Below are 22,459 nucleotides of genomic sequence, written 5' to 3'. Positions count from 1 at the left end.
TATGGTAGCTCTATTTTCAACTTTTTGAGGAACCTCCATACTGTTTTCCAGAGTGCAAAGAGCCATTGTTTAACTTGGTAGCTTTTGAAATAACTGCATTGCTCCAGTTATTGAAACAAAAATTAAGATTTTTATTTGTGCTATTGAAAATTGGGGTTCTAAGAAGAGTCATCAAGATAAATTTGTGCTTGTGTCTCTTGCCTTATGTAGCTAGGGATGAGGGATTATTGCCCTTGGGTCCAAGATCTAAGTTGAAAACATACTTCTCAAGGAACCTTATATCCAAAACAGGCCCAGGAAATCTGCTAAAATACTGCACTCAAAGCCTTCTGCTCATAGTTTCAGATGGAGAAGTGCAGAGTGTCAAGCTATTCAGGATTAAGAAAACAGAATAAAGTCCTATGATGTCTCTTCTCCAGGTGCCCCTGGTAGACAGTTTTGGTAAAGGTGCTATGGAAGAAAGCCTTGTATTAAGTCGTTGGCAAGACATGCATTTTCTCTAGGCTTAAAAGAGCTTCTATCCCTTGGTTGTTTACCTACATTCTCCATGACCTTCACATCAGTGGATCTTAATATTGTGCAAATCTGTCTTCAGAGCAAGAGGAAACATTTGAGTTCTTAAAATTTGAAATAGGAAATAAGTCTCTGTACTTTTGAGCCCTGTGCTGGGAGGAACTTATTGTATGGAAGACAAGATTAACACGTGGAAATATTCTACAGTGTAAAACAGAATACAACAAAGTGCCAAATTGTGCAGATTAAGTGCTGTACAAGTAAAAAGAAAGGGGAAGGGAATGATTGCTGGAATATTTGGAATTAGGCTTCCAAACAAAATAACAGAAGGAAATGTGAAAGCCCCTTTGTGCACAGACCTTTTGCAAGAACACATACTCCTGTTGCCTATCCACAGGGCATGCTGAGATTCACTTTCAGTGCCTATAGGCTGCTGGGGACCCAGGTCACACCCTCTCAGCATTTAGTATGACCAATAGATAATACTGATGTAATTATTTCAGACAACACTATGACCTCATAGATGAAACTAGGTTTTGCAACTGTCTGCAGCTGGTGAAATAGATGGAATATACACATTAGACGAAGAATAAAGAAAAAAGAAATTTCTTGGGTGCTGAATTTCTTCTTTTCTGTAACTTTTCTCTTGACATCATTGGATGAGATTTTTCTCTTAGCGCTGAGTACTTAGTTCTGAGACCACAAAGATGTGACTGTTCAAAGCTAGAATAAACAATGTTAATTTAATCTCTACAGTTAATTAATCTGATGACCAGCTTGGCCTCCCTGATCACTCTCTGAAAGTTGGGGCCACTCCCATTGAATCATGCCCTCTAGATCTATGTTACATCTCTGTCCCTGTTAAAAAGCCTGTGTATCACTTTTCAGGCTATAGTTGTCACTGTTTTACTGTAGATCTCAACTTGAACAAAAAGGTGACCTGAATAACTGAACCAGTTTGAGTTCATGTATTTAAATATAACTGCTGTTTTAAAATACAATCTGTACACGGGAATCTTGGACCATGTGAATATACCTTGTGCCAAATAACACAAGCTAAGTAAGAATCTAGAGGTGTTTCAGTCTCAATTTGTCTTTTTAAGGTCAGAAAAAAAGGAAATAGTTACATACACTAGTTATATATTATAAAAGGAGTTGTTATAAAATGACTTGCTTCTAAGTGTTGTATGTTTTCCAAAACACAATTTTGGTACCATTTCTACTTCCCCATATTAAAGGGGAAAAATCTTTGCTATTATTAGTGTGTGCCCAATAAAGTCTTTTACCAGACCTCTCCTAAGTATATACATATGATACTATAAAATATCTGTAATACTTAAAGATTTTTCTTTGCTGGGTTCCAATTGGTTAGGGTGTTGTTGTTGGCCAGAAATGGTCATCAAAATCTTCTGTATTCATTTTCCATTTATTTTCTATGGTGTTCCATCAGGGTTTTAGTTCTGTATCTCTTAATGCCATGCTAGTCATCTCAGAGAGTTAAGTGATATTGGAATGGACACCAGTCTGAGTATTAGATGTCAAATGGAGCAGCTTCCTGCCCAGGTCAAAGTTGCACTCTATTATCAAGCTAGATTTCTGACAGTCCTGTAAGAATTGCCATGTGAAATGTTCAACAAGATCCTTTGTCTGTTAGCTGTCACTTTCCTTCTTCTTCCAGTTCTGTTTTTGCTTTTGTGATTCTTATTTTGGATAAAAAGACCTCAGGAGAATATGATTGAAATAGCTTTTTCTGTGGTTAAAAAAAAAAAAATAAGCTCACGTAGTTTATGTCAATTTTTGTTCTTCTATCAAAGGACAATGAAATGTGTCTCATTGAGCTTTTATTGTTGGTGCTGCATATTCTTTTCCATCTTCCCCATTTTCAAGTGTTGTAAAAGAATTGTAAGCATGTTTTGGTTTCATAGAAACGTCACTCCATTTTTAATAAGTGCTTTTCCCCACCACAGATATTAATGAGTGTGAAACACCTGGGATCTGCATGAATGGGCGCTGCGTCAACACTGATGGTTCCTACAGATGTGAATGCTTTCCTGGACTGGCCGTGGGTCTGGATGGACGTGTGTGTGTTGGTAAGATAAAGCCGTGACTACATGTGTGCTAGAGATCCACCCTCTGTCGACCAATAAATCCCACCAATAACAAATGCACTCTACTGTAACAGACAGGACAGAGTATTTGTGGGGGAACAAACCAACAATATCAGTTCTCTTCTTGCATAAATCAGATATTAATCTAAGATGAGCTGAGATAAATGAAAACCAGGGGAATCCCTACCTCTTCTTCCCCCTTTTCTTTTCTAATCATGTCGATGTCCTCAATTTTCTCCAATTCTCCTTTCTGGATAATGGTCTTTGAAATTGGCCTCTATATGCTCATTATCTCATAGTGAACATTTTCGTATAGGGAATTAAATGTCCTAAGGGAAGCATAGAATGCAAAGGAGGATATGGATAATCAAGAACTTTATGTAATATTTTTATGTGGCTTTATAAGAAGTTTGAAATTTGTTGAGAAATAGATATTAATTTTATCCAAATTATTTTTAAGAAAGGTAGTCAATAAACCTTTGAATTGGGCATAGCTGGAAACTCCCTCCCTGGTGGTAAAGATGACACTACCTAGTAGACCAATGTCTACAGACTTATATAATGAACCATTTATAAATTAAACTTCCTCTTCTTTGAAAGTACATCTAATTCAGACATTCAGTAATTGCATGTTTATTTTGAGGTAGGCCACACTTCTTAAGAAAGATCTTATTTATCATAGGGTGAGAGTCACTGGTCATCCATCATTCATTTAACTTGTATTAAGTGCCTGCTCTGTACAGGTCTGGGAAAGATAAAAATGAATGAGATAGATTCTCAGCACTTAAGAATCTCACAGTTGGGTAAACCATGGTAGTCTCTAGAAAACAGAAAGACTCTGGGAATTGGTTTCCAGTTCTTGGAAGCTGAATGTAGTTTGTTTTGTTTTGTCTTTTTCTGTTGAAATCTAAGACCAGAGGCATCTTCTGTGAGTTAGAATAGGGACGATGGCTAAATAAAGGCAGCTTCAACTTTGACCTGGGGAGTTCTCATCTGTTTGAAGTGATAGTGTGATGACAGATGCTTCTTCCTGTTTAGACACACACATGCGGAGCACATGCTATGGTGGATACAAGAGAGGCCAGTGTGTCAAACCCTTGTTTGGTGCCGTTACAAAATCTGAATGCTGTTGTGCCAACACTGAGTATGCATTTGGGGAACCTTGCCAACCGTGTCCTGCACAGAATTCAGGTATGTGGTGTCATGGGGATGCCCTCGTACTACTAGCCTCCCGCCTCCCTCTGCAGTCTTTGCATTTATGGAAGTCACAGGGAGAGATGATGTTATGCTCTCCAGATACATCATATACCTTCCTGGGATCTTGGCAGGGCTACTCAGGGTCTGATCACACATTACTCACCCAATCCTAATGGTCATTGGGAATCGACAGCATGTTTGGAACCCCCATCCCAACTCCTCCACCTTAATAATACTCATGCTCTTTGGAATTCATGCAGCTTGCCTTGTTTTCTAAAGTAGTTTCACAATGTTTGCATTTTGCAGGAACTATTATAAAAGCAGAATTTTACAGAGTGTAAAAGTAAATAATTTTCAGATTACCTGAATATTTCCAGCTTTTTACCAAAAGGCCGTGTGTGAATTTTGTTCAAATCCCTCATGTTGATTTAGGTGTGCTTCTCCTAAATGATTTTATTCAACCCTAGGGAAAAAGTATTTTTCTCAATTTGAAGTGACATGGCATAATGAAAAGAAAACTGGTTGGTGAGTCAGAATTCTTCCCAGCCACCGGCAGACAAATTACTTAATTGGGGGGGTTCAGTTCATTGTAGGTTTTTGTTTATTTAGGAATTTTGCTCACCTACTTTCAAAAGGATTTGAGATGGCTTACAATAGTAAACAATTATAAAATAGAATAATATGGAAAAGGGATCCTTAGTTTTCTCATCTATAAAATGAATTATCTTAGGTAATCCAGAAGATCCTCTCCAGGTGTAAATTGTTTCTATCTGTAAGGCAAAAATAGTTTATTGAAACTAAAGCAATAAACTGTCAACATTTGGAAACTTGGGAGTTTCCTTTCAGTGTTCTAAAATAGAGTTAGATCTAATATTGAAAACATGTAGTTCTGATTGGTTGGTTTACCTCTAGGATCCAATTAGTTCATTTCTGGCCTAGATACAATCAATTAAAGATTAACTTACAATTTTTAAACATTTGACATTTTGAAAGTGATAATAGTTGAAATTAGAGAGTTAGAAATTAAAATATGAGAAGTTAGAGAAAGTTAAATGGAAGTCTTTAAAAGAAATGAGGGATGCCGGTTAAAGGGGAAAGCTTTATTCTGGCTGATTAATTTCACAAATTACCATTTTATATATGATTACCGATTAGTTCAATTCATGCTCACAACAATACTTCAATTTTATAATGTCAAATATAATCCTATCCAACAAAGATACCTCCATATAACTTTATAGTCGTATATCATCAATACTATCCTTTTGTATGTTACTTTAACTTTTCAAAGTACTTTTCTTATACTCTTGTTACGCACTTTGAATTTACAAGACAGATGAGTATCATGAAAACTGGCACACAAGAGTATAGATGATTTGTTTACATCTTCAGTAAGTGGAAAAACCAAAACTTAGAATCTAGGACCCTTGGTGCATAGAGTTCTTTGTTTTTACATTTTCTTCTGGACCAAGTGCATCCAAAGAATTCTTATGATACCTCAGAAAATGAAGTAATCTTATAAAAAGATGACTAAAAGAGACCAGATTTCTTTAAGCAATAAAGCTGAAGGAGGGTTAAATTTGAAGCCCAGCCCCACTAGCTTCTGTTTTGTATTTGAGCACTTGCACAGAAGAGGTCTACCTGTGGACGTGGTTTCATTCCATTTGGTTTCTCTGCCTCTTTGGTAGATGAAAATGCCAAATCGTGAAGGATCTAAGTGTAGAGTATCCCTTATTTCAGGAAAGAGGGGAGATTTTAAGAGGTACTGAAAATATTCAGAAGATTCCTTCTTTAGCCAATCTAATGAGAAACTCCAACCCATCACATCTAAAGTCCATCTCTGTGCTCTGGAAGGAAGCCAAGGGAGCTATCTATGAAGATATTTCTCCCTGGCTGCTGAGCATTTACTCCTTGCAAGAATCAGTCAGTTAAACCCACTGAAGTGTAAGTATTAGGAATTTTCTCATATGTCCCCATACCCACGTCTCTGTGGCACAACAGTGAATTAGCTAGCTCAGCAGCACCTACCATTTATTAAACGTATGAGCTGTGCGAGGAGCTGTGTTGAGCACTTTCCATGTTCTCTTGTGAAATCCTTATAAGTGTCATGTGAGTTGGGTATTCTTGTCTCCAGTTTATAGAAGGGGAAACTAACAGAGGGAAAGGGCTTGCTCCCAATAAGCATTGTCATCAGCATTCAAACCAATGCTGACCCGAATTCACTGACTGCAGAGGATAGTCTAGGACCAGATTCTACCCAAATGGAAAAGAACAGTGACAATAATTTGCTTCCACTTAGGCCAGGCATCAACTAATTCAGCACTAACTGTAAAACTGCTTTCTGCAAAACTGGCATGATATTGTCTTTCCTACTTTGTTGCTTACAGTACTTCAAAAATGTTTTAATTAATTGCTGATGTGAGAGAATAATGACAATGCATTTCTTTTTGCTTCTAGTCCCAAGCTTTCAAACACACGCAATGGCAGCCACTTTCCCAACTGTTCGTTTTATGGTCCCATTAAGCAGGATTTAAAAATTAAGGGATTTCACCACTTTTCTCAAATTTACATTTGCACGGAGGCGGAGGCTCTGAGGGATTCAAACTTCCTTTTTTTTTTTTTTTTTTTAATCTGTGTAACTCCTTTTCATTCACTGTCATCAGGAATACAGTTTTCTAGCATGCAGAAGTGTAAGAGCTATTTGATTCTTAGCAGTGAGGTGTGGTTGGCCTCAGTAAAAAGGCCTGTTCCTAATATCCAGTTCCCCTGCCACTTAAGCACAAATGATTTGCATTTGACCATGAGACTCTGTGGTTGCCAGAAACTGTGGGCAACTAAGGGGACACTTTAGTTTGTTTTGGATAAAGTGTGATTCCCGTTAGTTCGCCATTTTCATCATTCACTCTTACGTTCGCCTAAATATTGTTGGAATCGTATGTGAAACATTGCATCAGTTTTAGGAAATAGAAATCTGATTCCATCAGAATTTGGGAACATATTCTGTATAACTTGATTTCTTATTAAGATCTCAGTTTTAACATTATGCAATACTTTGCCTATGGATTTATCATATAGAATGAATCTAGTATCCTGATGAATATGAACTTTAAAAATACACTTAAATGCAAAGGCAGATACTTTTGTTTTTCTTCTGAGTGGAGGCTAGAGAATTTGCAGAGAGAAATGAGAAAATGTTAAGAACTTGATTGTATTAAAAAAAAAAAAAACTGTTCACACTAAGAAACAAAATTATTCCCAAGACGGTGGGAGAAAGTTTTATTAACAGTTAAGAAACCACATTTTAACAGGCGCATTTCACTGTAAGTGTAAAGTGTTCCCTGGTGAACAAAATCAAATTGTAGGAAAAACACCTTTTCCGAAAGCGCTTTGCACAAGGAATTGCTACAACGTGCCTATGTCCTTTAAGGTCATTTTCCACAGTGATGCGGAGCCTTTAAAATGGGAGCTGGGTGTACCAGTGACTCCCTCAGGAGATGCCTCCTTTTTCTGTTACCACTTTATTTCGGTTCCACTCACTTAGGAGGAAATGATGTGTGCAAAGCCAAGTACAGGATCGACCTGTTCTCCAAACAAGGGAATCATTTACTATCTGTTAATTTATTACAGCGGAATATCAAGCGCTCTGCAGCAGTGGGCCAGGAATGACATCAGCAGGCAGTGGTAAGGACTTGTTTGAAATTCACTTCCTTCAGCATGTGCAGAAGCCACAGTACTGGGCATTCCTGTGGGTTTCCAGTTGGTCCCTTTACACCAGACCAGAGGAGGTCTGACCCCTTCTCTGGCCATCACTGCATTATGTACCTGGGACTCCTAGAGGCCCCCAGGGGCAGAGCAACTATGGTACACTGTGTCCTGGGATTGCTGGGTTTGGGTGTGGGGCTTGGTACTGTAGGCGTGGGTGCTCTCCAGGGCGGTCAATGGAGGACTGCAGATGAGATGCAATGACTGTGGCATCTCATTCATGAGAAAGAGGCAGTCTGGTCCTCCTTTGGCTCTTCCACAATCAAGTACAATTCAGGGTTATGGGCTCAGTTGAATTGTTATCCATTCACATTTTGAATGATTTATTGACTGCCAAGTATTGGGTCCATATAAGATGTCAATAGGGAGCTATCTTATATTTTGTAGCAAGCAGTGATAGCAATTAACTGAGTTTGAAGAGAATGAAATATTTAAGTGTAGGGCTTAGAACTAGAGAAATATTGGTACCATAAAAGAATTAAAGTTAGAAGGGAGAGTTGGAACAAGTGTAAGAATAGATTTTATTAATATAAAACTAAATGATTCAATTCAGGACAGTTCTAGAAAAAAAGTAGTCGGAATTGATTGTCAGTTCATTCTCATGATTAATTTCATCATTATGTGTGGATGAAGGTGGAGAAGAGATATTTGGGGGAAAGAGGAGTAGTAAAGAAATTTATAATGAATAAAGAGTTCGTGGGGAATAAATAAAGTTGTGATAGGGACCCAGAGAAGGAAAAACATGTTAACCCTGACTTACAGAAGATTTGAGACTAGCCATTCACTGATTGTCATTCTGCATCACCCTTGACCATAGAGCTCTCCTCAGTCTGTGGGCACACAGCAGAGGGAGGACCCAGCCTCATCTGGGCTGAGCAGCAGAAGCTTTTCCAGACCAGGTGGTGTTTGAATGGGCTTTGGACCAATGAATAGGCCTGGCTCCAGACATTCCTGACACAGAGCAAAAGGGCATTATATGTTCATGGAAGAATGAGAAATTTAAAGTAAATAAACAGAGTTCATATTTTAATTTAATCTTGACGATAGTGTTGAACCTACAAAAGTTTGAACCATGAGAATGACACAGTCATCTTATTTTTAAGATAAGTCTGATGGCACTGTGGAAGGTACCTTAAAGAGGGATAGGCTGGAGGCAGGGAGACTGGTTGTAGGGACTGGGGCTCTGTGGTGATCTACTTTTCCATCTTGATGTTTGAGCCAGAAGAAGACCAGGGGTTCTCCTTCAGCCTGATTAAGGATTGGTAATCTTGTAGTTCCAGTTCAAATGCCAAGTTCCTCTCAAGGACTAGTGGAAGGAAGATTTGAGTCAGAACATCTTGTAGTAAGAAACAGTGATCAAGCTTTCTCATCTAAGTGAAACTTTATTTTTACCAGGTTCTAAAGTTGTTACATTTCTTGTAATGTTATTTTTCTTTGACAGTTCTTTGACCTTTACTTTAGAATGTTATTGATACTGAACCTTTTTTCTGGTGGTGCAGATATAAATGAATGTGCGCTAGATCCAGATATCTGTCCAAATGGAATTTGTGAAAATCTCCGTGGGACCTACAAATGCATATGCAATTCAGGATATGAAGTGGATTCATCTGGGAAAAACTGTGTTGGTAAGAAGTTTCACCTGTTTCCTAAGACATCTCATGCATCATGCATTCTTTCTTTGTTGCTTGGAGGAAACTGCTTTCATGTAGCCTAAAGGACTGGGCAAATGAATGGCCTTCACTTTGAGTGTCAGCATGGCACATACATGTCTTGATTATAATTTACATACCTGAATCCTGGTAATTTATAAGTAGTCATGTGTCATGTTCACTCCAAAAAAGAGAAGCTCCTTAGATGAATAAAATACAGATTGTGAGACGTTCTCATGTGTCTACAAAGGCATCCCTATTTTTACCGAGAGAAGCAACTCTTCTCCCAACCATTTATTAGGTTTAATCAAAGAAAACCCAGCTTATTTTCAGTAATAACTGTTCTCTGTTAAGTTTAGCAAACACCATATTTTTTTAAAGATTTTATTTATTTATTAGAGAGAGGGAGCGTGAGAGAGAGCAAGCACGTGTCAGAGGGGAGGAGGGCTGAGGGAGAGGGAGAAGCAGGCTCCCCGCTGATTGGGAAGCCCTAAGACCAGGACGCAGGGCTCCATCCCAGGAACCTGGGATCATGACCTGAGCCCAGATGCTTAACCAACTGAGCCACCCAGGTGCCCCAAGCAAACACCATATTTGATGCTTTAACAAACATTAATGAAAGTACCAGCCAGTAACTAAACAAAACAAAACAAAACGAAACAACAACAAAACTTTGGGAATAAAATGATCAACATAGGCACCGTTATTTTTTTTCAGCTTTCTCCAGTTGCCTACACTAGTACTTTCTGAAACGTACTGTCCATTCTATAGTGCAGTGATACACTGACTTTTGAGAAATGAATTCTTCCTCTCTCACACCCTTAATTTTAAGGCTTCTTTTTTGGGAGCATAGTTGTGATTTGATTGCACATGGTATTTTCAAACTAGATTAAACTCAAAACAAGTTCTACTATTTCATTTTTCTGTAAGAGCCCCTTCTCTTCGGCAGACAAAAATCATCATTTATCTGAACAGGCCCAGAAGGACACAAAGATGTTTTAGCTTCATCCACAAATCACCCCATTTGAAGCAAAAGGGAGAGTTTGGGAGGCAATAGGGATTTTTCCTTCAATGCATTAGTATGTACTCCAAAGTTGAACTGATTATCATCAGGTCAGAAGTATGTTCATATTCCAGATTATGTTTAGAAATATAAAGTGAGGAATCAAAGATCCACCACAGCCATAGGATTCCAGGTAGTGGCTACTTTTTATCTTAATCATCAATTCCTCACTTTAAGGTTCCAGATCCTTGTGACATCATCAAAGTTTAAGGATTGTAATATTGACTCTTTTGGGAAGCGTTAGCATTCCCTATATCATTTTGAGAGAATTCTCACCGTGTTGTTTCCTCATATAGGAATATAACTCTATACTTAATTTTCCATATTTTAAGTACTTTATAAGTATACTGCTAATTTAAATATATTTACTACTGTGAACCTAAGCAGCTCTCCGGTGCTGAATTTGTGTATCCTTTATTTTAGGGCTACTAGATTGTCAAATAATGATCTAAACAGAATTTCACGATGTGTAAAAAACTCCTTGTGGACATAAAGCCTCTTCTGTGGGTTGTGTAATATACTTTAGCCCAACTGTATGTAACAAGCTGTTGAAGTTCCACACTTTCTGAATTACCTAAGTAACACATACCAAAACTTAGATTTTGCATCATACAGACCTATTATTCACCTGAAAGTAAGGAGTTTTTCTGGGCTCTCTGAATCTCAAGTCTGAAATTCCTTGTGAGAATTATAAACTCTACAGATCGCTTCATACCCTGTAAACACAACCGGAGGCCATTTCAGTTATTCTAAAGAAGAAACACCCATCCTGGAACTAACACATATCCAAGATGGGCCATACTTTCTAAATATTTGTTTAGTTCCTTAAATCAGTAGGATTAGTTCTTTTAATTCTGACACAATGAACAGTTATATGAAGATTAATGATTTCCAGCAAATCCAGGTTCCTGTTAAGGAAAGTGAATTGCATAGTATCTGGTGACTTTAGACTTTGTAGACACCTAGTAAAAATAATCAGATGAAGCCCTTATTTTCTTCAAGTTAGGTAAGTTAGGCAAAAAACAATGGTAGGGGAGTTGTGCCTGTTTGCTTGAGTTAATCATATCATATGACCTTAAATCTTAACCTGAAAAAACAGAAATTGCATGCAAGGAATGAGCTCCTCCAAAAGTTCATGTTTGTTGGTTTTCCAGATATTAATGAATGTGTATTGAACAGTCTACTTTGTGACAACGGACAATGTAGAAACACTCCAGGAAGTTTTGTTTGTACCTGCCCCAAGGGATTTATCTACAAACCTGACCTAAAAACCTGTGAAGGTAAATTGTGTTTTTCTTCTTATATTACGTACTTTACTGTCTTTTGGTATGCTACTGAAAAACCATGAGAATAAGTTAGAGTCACCTCTATTTTAGACACGTATGTCATTGTAATTGAGATTCTGTGGTCCTAAATGACACTTGCATGCGCTTTGGAAGATACTGATGGTACTTAGCTACAGTTGGCATTTTATTTGCCATCACTTGAAAGATGAAGAAAATATCACATAGTTAGTAATTCGGAGATCACACTTCATGTTTGCTCCAGATTTTCTGAATAAAAAGATTCAGCCGTATGCCAGATTCTGTGCTAGAGGGATATATGCTCAAGTATTAGTTTTGACATTCCATCTAGTCTAGAAAGAAATCTAGGCCAGCTCTACTATCTAATAAAGAATATGTGGTAGCAATTGAGGCCAAAGTTTAAATATCCTTTCATGAGCAAGACTAGTTTTTAGCAATAATGTGGACCTGTTTTTGTTTCAGACATCGATGAATGTGAATCAAGTCCTTGCATTAATGGAGTCTGCAAGAACAGCCCGGGCTCTTTTATTTGTGAATGTTCTTCTGAAAGTACTCTGGATCCAACAAAAACTATCTGCATAGGTATTTATCTTGCTGATCAGTACTGTATTTAATGTCCACTTTTAATGTGAAAGAGTTTATTGCAAAATAGTTTAAGTAGGGATGAACAAAATTTTATTTTGTTTCAACATTATCACTTGCTTCACGTGTCATTCTTGCTGTAATTCCAATGCACGTTTGAATTTTTTATATAGATTCTATTAAGTATCTATTAAACATCGTCTCCTACCTCCCTGCAGAAACCATCAAAGGCACTTGCTGGCAGACTGTCATCGATGGGCGGTGTGAGATCAACATCAATGGAGCCACCTTAAAGTCCCAGTGCTGTTCATCCCTCGGTGCTGCCTGGGGGAGCCCGTGCACCCTATGCCAAGTTGGTAAGAGAGAGAGGCACTGTGGCTCTAGGCCCATCCCACTGGTCACTTTGCTTAGAAAGGGGAAACCCAGTACTTCGTTTATTTAGGTTCATCTAGGAATTCTAGATTTAATTCGGATGACCTTGATGAAACATATTGCTGAATAGGGAACAAAGAGAAGTGTCAAGGACAGTAATTTCATGTGATTTGGTGATTGGGTTATTGTTTTCTACCCTGGTGTTGCTTTCCTAGATCAGCAACTCCTGTGGGCTCTCTTGGAACCTCATGATTAGGGGTTCTGAGCTTTTTATAGGCACAGATTATCTTCCAAAAAATGGACTGATGTAAAGGAACCAGTATTCATGACTTAACTTCTAATCTGTTGCAAAACTGAGGTTTGAGAGCTTTGCTGATGATTTTGTTGACTCAATGTTTGGGTATATGAATATATAGTCTGAAGGCTGCAGGGCAGGAGATCTTCAAATTCTAGACTTTATTTTCCATGTCCATGTTATAGGATTCAACCATATTATATGATTCCTATTTTAGAGCTGATAGCAAAAGAGAGATCTAGCCAATTTCCTTCTTAGTCATCCCCCTTAGCATGATCTTTAGGGGAACTTTGGGTCTTTCAGGACCTCTCAGAGGAATTGAGCTTAATTCAAGGAGACATTTCATTCTGCTTCATCTATGCAATTGCAGAAACCTTTATCATCTTAGACTTATTCATAGCCACAAAATCTAATTCATGTCCAGGTCCTCTTTCGTGTTTCTTGCACTATGTCGTACAAAGTCTGGATATTGTTATCTCAAATTTGTTTTTTGTTTGTTTGTTTTTTGTACAGATCCCATATGTGGCAAAGGCTATTCAAGAATTAAAGGAACACAGTGTGAAGGTATTTATGTGTATTTATAAGCCATAAATTTTGGTGTGCATGAAGAATGCCTGTGTGAACTTGGATTGGATAAAGTTGTCATGTAACTTCTCAGTGAGAAATATGCAGCAGAGAGGGAAGTAATGAGGACTGCAGAACATAGCAGATGTTAATTTCACAAGCATATATATGCTGTTGCCAGTGTTGGATCACTATGGCCACAGGGCAGGGTGATTGAAAATGGCTGACCATGGTTTCAAGCAACTGCACTTTCAAAATACTATCAGGAAGAGAAAAATGGAAGTTTTCAATGAGGCTGTAAAATTTGCATTTTTTTCTTGGTTTGTCCTGGCTTGTGTGTGTTTGTTTGTTTGTTTCATGGTCATGGAAGATTCAGAAGGACATACTCTATTGTCTCATTTTTGAAAGTCTACGTGGATTCTCTCCAGTTTGTTGTGATTCTTTCTCACGGAGTCCCAGATAGACGTAGGTCAGGATGACTAATACAACCTGACATGACACAGCAGCTGAAAAATTTTAAAAACAGCAATTAGTCCCATATGTGGAATGAAATGAAGTTTTTTTTTCCCTGCTAAAATAAAGAGGAACGCTACAACCCCCACCCAAGGTCTTGCTTTCCAAATGATGACTGAATCCTTTGGCCTTTCTCTGGTCCAGACCCACTGTTAATAACTTATCTGACCTCAGCAGCACATTTTGGTGTACAAGTGGCCAGAACAAAAAACCCAAAAAGGTAAATTTCCCCCTCCCCACTTATATCTCTCAGAAGGAAAGATTTCAAATATTTTCTTTTTCAACATCGTGGCTTGGAAAGTTATTTTTTTCTAAATAGAGACACAGTATGCTAATGCCCCCCTTTTTTTGGCATTGGCAATGCCTTTCTTTGAATTAACTTGACGGTGAATATTTTTCCAAATTAAGTGCAGAGAACATACTACTTTCTATTAAGCAAACTGGGAGGGACTGGTACATTTGAGAGTGAGTGGGTGAATGATGAATGAATGAACATGAGTATCTTTTGACTCTCCCTAACTCAAGCTGGGACCACCAAGGCTTTGACAAACAGTCTGAGGCTATTGCTGAGTTAGAACTAGTTTTACGCTTTCTGGGGACATTTCAGCATTTCTCAGAAGACACTCTTTTGACTGGCCCCAGATATGTCTCAGTGGGATTTTTTTCTTCAGGCTGTTTCTTCTTTGCTAGTTTGAAAGGTCAGGTTTCTGTTATACCCAGACATCTGATCTCATAAAGCTAACTATGTGGCTCCTGGGAGCCTTACCTGAGATGTCCATAGTACCCAGGGCTGTCCCCCAAAACTCATACCAACTCCCGGCCTCTATAATTCAAAAATTACTCCTTAAGACCAATGGAGAAATTCACACCTTTGGGAAAAGGTGGACTCAGCATGGTTGCTATTTAGAGTTCCCAGAAATTCTACATGAACTATTTGGAAGCAAACTAGTTTTATGAACTTATTTGGTTCAAAATGGCCTTTTCTGTTGTGAGAATAATTGTGACTCCATGAATGGAATAAAGTAGAATGATGTTATACATATATTTTAACTTCCTGTTTTTTTTCTTCATAGATATAAATGAGTGTGAAGTATTCCCAGGAGTATGCAAAAATGGCTTATGCGTTAACTCTAAGGGATCATTTAAATGTCAGTGTCCCAGTGGGATGACTTTGGATGCCACAGGGAGGATCTGCCTAGGTAAATCCTGAGCTCATTACTTTTCTAATGGTCATTTCTTAAAGATTATTAAAAACTCAGTGAGTAAGATAAAGGTGAATATTTGGTTCCAAGTACAGTTATACATATCCCAAATTCAGCATTTCCATTAGGATCCATAGTAAGTTCCTTGACAAATAGCCTTCCTTACTCAAGCTCTTCATTTATTCTTTATAAAAAGAGTAGAGAACATGTTTAGTTCTTTATTGATGTGTAACTATTCTTTAAATCATTACCATCACAGTCATTATTCCAGAACGTTCAAATCTGCCTCCACCAACTCTAGGATACAAAGTGAATGGTGGGGAGAACAATTTTGCTTGATTAGAAACTGTAGCCCATCCCTGCTAGGCATGTCTTGCCATTGGCCAGATGGACAGGTCCTTGCAAGAAACCCTAGTGGGTGTGAGTGAAGAGTGCCACATTCCTTAATAGTGAACCTAAAGGAGCCCAGGGCCACTGTCACTTCTAATCACGTTGGGATTCTCCATGCCAACTGCAAGAGCCCAAGTGGCATTGATATGGAAGAGATTGGACCCTGAGTTCTCAGAAAGCTGCCCTGTGGGCTCTTATTGGCAGCAAGTTGGAGATCCCACAGTCATGTGTGTGGCATCTGGCAGACAGATTCTGACCCTACTTCTTTGGCTTCTGCCTGCTGGGAATATGTCTCTTGGACCATTCATTTCCGAGTCCATGGCCCTGAAAATGATGCTTGGGTACATTGTATATCTGAAACCATATTCCTCTAAAGAGCATCCTTAGTGAAGGACCACTGTAGGTGGTTAAAAGAGTAGGATGAGGTTAAGGAATTTGGATTATTTATGAATTAGAACTAAAAAAACTTGAAATATAGAGCTTTATGGTTTATAATGTAAGCAATATGGAGTAGAAAAGTTGGAATCCAGAGGGGAGAGTCTTCTCATAACCACGGATGTCAGTTAATCTCATTTTGAGTCCACTTTTTTTGTTTAGGAGGAATTGGCATTTAATGAGAACCTTCTTCCAGGTTCTTCAGTTGAGAGATGCTTCAGTGTTTAATTTAGAAATCATGTAAAAGGTATCCATATATCTCATTAGAGGCAACCTGAATCGAAAGTTGCCCAGAAGGCTTCGGAAGCTTTCTAACATTAAAGGATGTTCAGGCACATAGGTGAATGGTTAATGACCACATTGTGAAGGAGAGAGAGGGAAGATAATGCCTTAGGTTTTAATTACACTTTACAGTTTCCAGACACAGAATCTTATCTTAGCTTCACGGTACCCCCTCAGAGATGGGTGCAACATCATTTTATGGATGTAGAAATTCAGGGTCAGGGTTAATAATTTGTCTAAAACAAACAACTTCTTCATTGCAGGACAGGACTGAGTTCCAGGTCTCTTGACATCTGGTATATCACTTCTTCTACTCTTCCTCACGATTCCACGAATTTGGGGTTGGGGTGAGATGTATCCCATGTGTACCCAGAAGAATGTACACATAAGCACATGTAGAAGTGAAAGAAATACTTGAGAAGAGGAGAAAATCGCTTTTCTTTGCTGTTTTTCCTCTTCAATCTCAAGTAGGGCATTCTTCGTTTTGGAATTTAACACTGCACCTCTTCAAAAATGAAGGTGTGAGGAAAAAGTGCTGGAGCTAGCTTCGATGTTCTCCAGTGAGAAAGAGTGCAGTTTCCTTTTAGCTAGAGAGGAGGTCAAGGCATGATGGAGTGCATGTATTGGTAGGAAGCATGCCTGTACAGGGAGAAAACATCTCCCCAGAGAGCACTGTGGGATTTCTCCAAATACCGTTCTTTATGTAGAATTATCAGAAAATGCCTAAAATCGAAAGGAAAGTTTCCAGAAATAGGAGGTGCAAATAAACAGGAGCTGCCAAAGAAAAGAAAGCCTTTTATCAGGTGGGAGTACTCCTCAGAAAGCCTGGACTCCTTTTGAGGAAAATAATGAATTCCAGCCAATAAATACATAGCAAATTATTATGTACATTGTACCTTGCCTAACCCAACTGGCTGGCAGTTTGGGGCAGTGGAAATAGGGTAACTCTCTCAGCCTCCCTGTGTTCCATCTGGCAGATATCCGCGTGGAAACCTGCTTCCTGAGGTACGAGGACGAGGAATGCACTCTGCCTGTTGCCGGCCGCCACCGCATGGACGTTTGTTGCTGCTCCGTTGGGGCGGCCTGGGGTACCGAGGAATGTGAGGAGTGTCCTGTGAGAAACACGCCGGAGTATGATGAGCTCTGTCCCAGAGGGCCCGGATTCGCCACCAAAGAAATTACAAACGGAAAACCTTTCTTCAAAGGTACCACGGGTTTCAGTGGGCTGATTGCTCTTCTTTGTAGACCAAGAGGAGGTTCTGTTAAGAGGAGAGTCACAGTGACTACCAGCAGCGTGGCCATCCCTCAGTTGTCAACACACACACACACACACACACACACACTTTCCTCACTTTCTGAGTTATAGCAGACAGATGTTCACTCTGGAACGGGTTCTCTTTTCCCACCTTGCAGGACTTCCTGAGGCCAGTTGCCCCTCCCATTAGCCACTTGTTAAGTGTTAAAGTAGATTTTAAAACTACCCTCAGCCAAATATCAACAAGGAGGATATCTTCTCGGGGAATTTTTAGTCTGTCAGACACCTCTTCTCTGCTGCTTTAATCCAGGTCACGGCAGCTCACCTGAGTGTACCGTGGGGGAGGTGAATGGCGTGACAAACCCAGCGGCAGATCCTCTTTGTCCAAAAACAGTGAAAGTCATTCTGATGGCAAGCACATTCCAGTGACTTCTGATATTTCAAACCTTATTTCAGTTTATTATGCTATCATCTAAAATTCATGTGAAAAAATGAGAAGTTCCAGACTTAATCTAATTCCAAAATTGATTAACTTTTTATGCACAAGGATACAGAACTTGTTTACTTGAGCATATGGAAAAATCATGACTGGTTTCTGAGAATTCCAATTTTTCGGAGAGGCCCAGCTTATATTCCTGGTGTAGATTTTTGTCTTGGTTGCCCATTGTGTCTGGGCCTAGTTATTATACTTCACAACCAAATCAACTTATAAAAATGGGAAGTGAGTATATAAATATTGTTTAATTATCCTTACATAAAAGTGTATTTTTTTTTTTTTTGTATTGAGTGTTTGATCCAAGACGCCCTGCGGATTAAAATTCTGTCTAGAGAGACAGTTTCTAGATGACCCTCTTAAATGTCTCTTAAGTAAATTCAAAGGAATTTGAATGATTTTTTTCCAAAGGCTGTGGTGATCCATTGCCACAGAAGAACTTGTTCTTGAGATTTAATCTGCTAGTTCTGTCTTTCATGACATTTTGTGGAAATGAACTTGCATTTCTTGAGCTTTAGGTCTTGCTTTAGAAAGGCCCCTGAAAGGAGATCACCCATTACATTATGCAGTCTCCTAGTGTATAAGAAACTCTTTTAATTATATTAATGAAACCTTAATGTTGAGAAAATATTTTCAAATTGTATACATGTTTGAGAAAATATTTTAAATAGTATACATTTATTTACAAATCATTTCAATTTTAAATGACATCTTTTTTGAAGTTCTTATATTTTAGGTGTATCCAAGAAAGCATCAGAAACACAGATGAATATCTCAATCCACTATACTCTCAATTGGTTGCTGGGGGCAGTCTATTCCAATCATCTTCTGTGTGCTTTAAGTAGAGATGCTAGTGGTTTAGAATATTTATTCATTCATTCATTCAGCGAATACTGAAGTGTTTGGTATGTATCAGGCAGTGTGCTGGGCTCTAGAAGTCCAAATAAATGCACTCTTTACTTCCCTAATAATGCTTTCTAAAATGTAGACTAGAAATGTTTACAAAGTCATAGTTCTCATGGATCATTACACATTCTTTAAAGTGCATATTGCCAAGACCTTAAATCAAGACCCTCCAGCCTCCTGGGTTTAAAATAGAGGCATTGAGAACTCCTTACAGGATGCTCAGGAACTTTCTGCACATTTTCTTTTTCTTGAAGATATCAATGAGTGCAAGATGATCCCCAGCCTCTGCACCCATGGCAAGTGCAGAAACACCATCGGCAGCTTTAAGTGCAGGTGTGACAGTGGCTTTGCTCTTGACTCTGAAGAAAGGAACTGCACAGGTCAGTGAAGGGCTCCCCTTCGAGGGACACCCAGTAGAACTCTTCCCCTTTCCCACATTGCCACAAGAATGAGAGCTGTCCTGGGACTCACGTGCTGCTACTTGCTGCTTGCATTCAGACATCGACGAATGCCGAATCTCTCCTGACCTCTGTGGCCGTGGCCAGTGTGTGAACACCCCGGGGGACTTCGAATGCAGGTGTGATGAAGGCTACGAGAGCGGATTCATGATGATGAAGAACTGCATGGGTAAGCATGTGACCAGCTGATCCGCACAGGTGAAAAGGGATTCCCCGAGGCTTTGATGACTCAGAGCCTCCCTCCCAGGCTCCTTCTGCTCCCCCAGTGCGTGGGTCTCCTGACCAGTGTGTCTGGAATCAGTCTGTGGCAGAGGGAGGCTGACATGCAGAAAGCATGAGGGCATTCTTGCTGTGGGTTGGTGGTGGCCTAGGACACCAGTTATGGGTCCCAGAGAAGCGAGTTTAACACCTGAAAGAGATACCCCAGGGAAGAGAAACAGTTCAAACATTAGCTGTATTAGAGGTCACATTATTATAGGGTTTCTGTCCAACATTTCTAGAAAAAGAGATTGATTAAGCTGGCTGCATCAAATCAGGTTCCCTAGAAAGAAGCCTGAGATCGGGATTTTTTTTTTTTTTTTTTTTGAGGAAGAAGCTGTAAAGAAGCGAGGGAAGTAATTTAGGGCAGGGCAAGAGGCCTCTTAGCTTTAACCTGATCCCACAGGGGATTCTGGAATGTGCATGGTATCAAAGAGCTGTCCCGCCTTTTGGCCAGGCCAGATTGTATACTCCCTTGTCAGCCACGGGCATTTCTGAGTGAGGTGGACAGCCGTTCTCCAAGAAGGGAGCCTGTGAGCCCTGAGCAGCTAGGACTCCCAGCAACTGGGGGCACTGAGGAGCGCACTGGTCTGGGGCCCAGGGCAGGACACCACCACTATCTTCTACATGAGTCGTCATCATTTTGCAGATATCGACGAGTGTCAGAGAGATCCTCTCCTATGCCGGGGAGGCGTTTGCCTAAACACCGAGGGAAGTTACCGCTGCGAATGTCCTCCTGGTCATCAGCTGTCCCCTAACATCTCAGCATGTATAGGTAAGGAAGAAGATTTTCAGACCACTTATTGGTCAGTTGTTCAACCCACATCTCTGCCACAGTCAGAAGCTTCTGGCTGGATGTTTGCTATTTTTATTTTCTAAACAGACATCAACGAGTGTGAACTGAGTGCGAACCTCTGCCCCAATGGCCGTTGTGTGAACCTCATAGGGAAGTATCAGTGTGCCTGCAACCCCGGCTATCATTCAACCCCCGACAGGCTGTTCTGTGTGGGTAAGTGCTCTCTTCTCTTTTATATTTTCTTTCACTTAGTCTCTTTCTAAAAACACTCCAACAATGTTCTCTGAGTTCTGTTTTCATCACTAGTTACTTTTCCTTCATCTTCCTTGTTTTCCTGTAAGTAAAATTCTTTTCATAGTGGCTCATGATCTTTGCATCTCACCTCCCTTGTCTGTTTAAAGAACCGTTTAAATGAAGGATCTGAAATGTTTTAGCTCTAACAAGCCTGATTTGAGCCTGGCTGCTTGGAAGAAGGAACGGTAGCGCAGGCTTTGTTTATGCATGTGCATAACCCAGGCAAATCAGCAAGTGAGTGCTAAACACCTGCAATTAACGAAGCTTGGGTTTGGTGAGAAAGACAGAAAACAGAGGGTATGGCGTCTGCCCTTAGGTGGCTTAGATCAACTTAGGAGATTTCAAAGAATAATTATTGGCAAGAAGACCATGTTCTGTTCATACCTTGCATTGAAACGGAGGCCAGGTCTAGCACTCCTTAAAGATGGGGTTTTGTGGGACAAGCATTTTGCTTTGTGGCTGGCCCTCTGTAGGTGTAGTTGTGCTGGGAAGAGTGGCAGAGAAAGCCCTCTGGGTTTATTGTGCCCAAAGTCAAAGTGAAACTTTGTAAAAACTGCCAGTTTTTGCCTGGTTTGGGGTGTACATCATGTGGAACTGCCAAGTCTTACATGGTTTCCACCCAAAGCCATAAATCAGCCCAAATTTTTCTGAAACATGGCCCAGGACAACTCAGAATTCCAACTCAGGTTCTTGAAAAGGATTGGAACCTCAGCCAATTAAATTGAATGTCAAGTTTATAACTGAATATGTGACCCAGAGAATTTCATCCACGTGCCCATTATCATAACTGGGATTGTTCCTTTAGCCCTAGCATTGATCCTACCTGGCATGTGGCACCCCACGTATCGTGTAACTGATTGTTCGTCTAACCCCCAGGCTGCAACATAAGCAGTATGAAGGTAGGGATAGGGTCTATTTCATTCATGATTAGATTCTTATCTCTAGCACATAGTAGGTTTGTACTTTATATTTGTTGAAGGAATGGAACGATGCAATGACTTCCATTTGCCCTAGGATGTTTTTGTTTTGTTTTGTGTTACGTTGCAAACTTTAAACCCGTGCCATGATCATAGACACAAAGAAAGGTGATTTTCTTTTTCTTTTTCTGAGACATCGACGAATGCAGCATAATGAACGGTGGTTGTGAGACCTTCTGTACAAACTCTGAAGGCAGCTATGAATGTAGCTGTCAGCCAGGATTTGCACTAATGCCCGACCAGAGGTCATGCACTGGTGAGTAGGTTTTAGCCTCCTGTGAAATTCTCAGTAACAGGTCCACACTTAGAGCGGTTCAGGGCCCAGACTTTGTAGTCAGACAGTCCTAAGTTCAAAATTTTGTTTTGTCACACATTTTAGCTATGCGTCCTTCATAAAGATCCTGAGCATCAGATTCCTCATCTGTAAGATGGGGTTCAGATTGCCTGTGTGGGAGAATGCATACAGCTCTTTGCACAGTTCCTGGCACATGGAGTATAAGATATAGTTTTGAAGAATCTGATCTTTTGGCTCACTTCCGGGCTACTTGGGGTGTGTTCCCCTGGCCAGAAGCATCAGCATCACCCAAGAATGTGTTAGAAATGCAAAATCTTGGGCCCCACCCAGACCTACTGAATCAGAAACTTCTGGGGATAGATCCCAATAATCTATTTTCACAAGTTCTCCAAGTGATTCAGATACGTGCTAAAACTTGAGAACCACTGCTCAAATTCACACTTCCTATTGTATCATCCTGGGCTGGAAGAGCCATGTCTCCAGCTAGAGCTGAGAA

General features: G+C 39.7%; 1 protein-coding gene across 3 annotated transcripts in view; it reads left to right on the top strand.

Moving 5' to 3' along the window:
* FBN1 (fibrillin 1) overlaps positions 1-22,459 on the top strand; it is a 227,712-nt gene that overhangs the window by 134,138 nt on the left and 71,115 nt on the right. For all 3 annotated transcript variants that reach the window (XR_004301028.1, XM_032417484.1, XM_032417485.1), the window contains 15 exons: positions 2,481-2,603; positions 3,660-3,812; positions 7,446-7,499; positions 9,080-9,205; positions 11,447-11,572; positions 12,059-12,178; positions 12,397-12,534; positions 13,359-13,409; positions 14,996-15,121; positions 17,209-17,436; positions 19,140-19,265; positions 19,384-19,512; positions 20,251-20,376; positions 20,485-20,610; positions 21,802-21,924. Coding sequence is in view for 2 of the 3 variants with exons in the window: in XM_032417484.1 (XP_032273375.1) it covers positions 2,481-2,603; positions 3,660-3,812; positions 7,446-7,499; positions 9,080-9,205; positions 11,447-11,572; positions 12,059-12,178; positions 12,397-12,534; positions 13,359-13,409; positions 14,996-15,121; positions 17,209-17,436; positions 19,140-19,265; positions 19,384-19,512; positions 20,251-20,376; positions 20,485-20,610; positions 21,802-21,924 (1,875 nt within the window). In the remaining variant the exon portion in view is untranslated. The remainder of the gene's footprint in view (positions 1-2,480; positions 2,604-3,659; positions 3,813-7,445; positions 7,500-9,079; positions 9,206-11,446; positions 11,573-12,058; positions 12,179-12,396; positions 12,535-13,358; positions 13,410-14,995; positions 15,122-17,208; positions 17,437-19,139; positions 19,266-19,383; positions 19,513-20,250; positions 20,377-20,484; positions 20,611-21,801; positions 21,925-22,459) is intronic.

The sequence above is a fragment of the Phoca vitulina genome, unplaced genomic scaffold (assembly GCF_004348235.1).
Source record: "Phoca vitulina isolate PV1807 unplaced genomic scaffold, GSC_HSeal_1.0 scaffold20, whole genome shotgun sequence".
In the NCBI taxonomy this organism is placed as follows: Eukaryota; Metazoa; Chordata; class Mammalia; order Carnivora; family Phocidae; genus Phoca; species Phoca vitulina.
The sequence above is the reverse complement of the archived record's forward strand: the minus strand, read 5'-3'. Positions and strand labels throughout refer to the sequence as shown.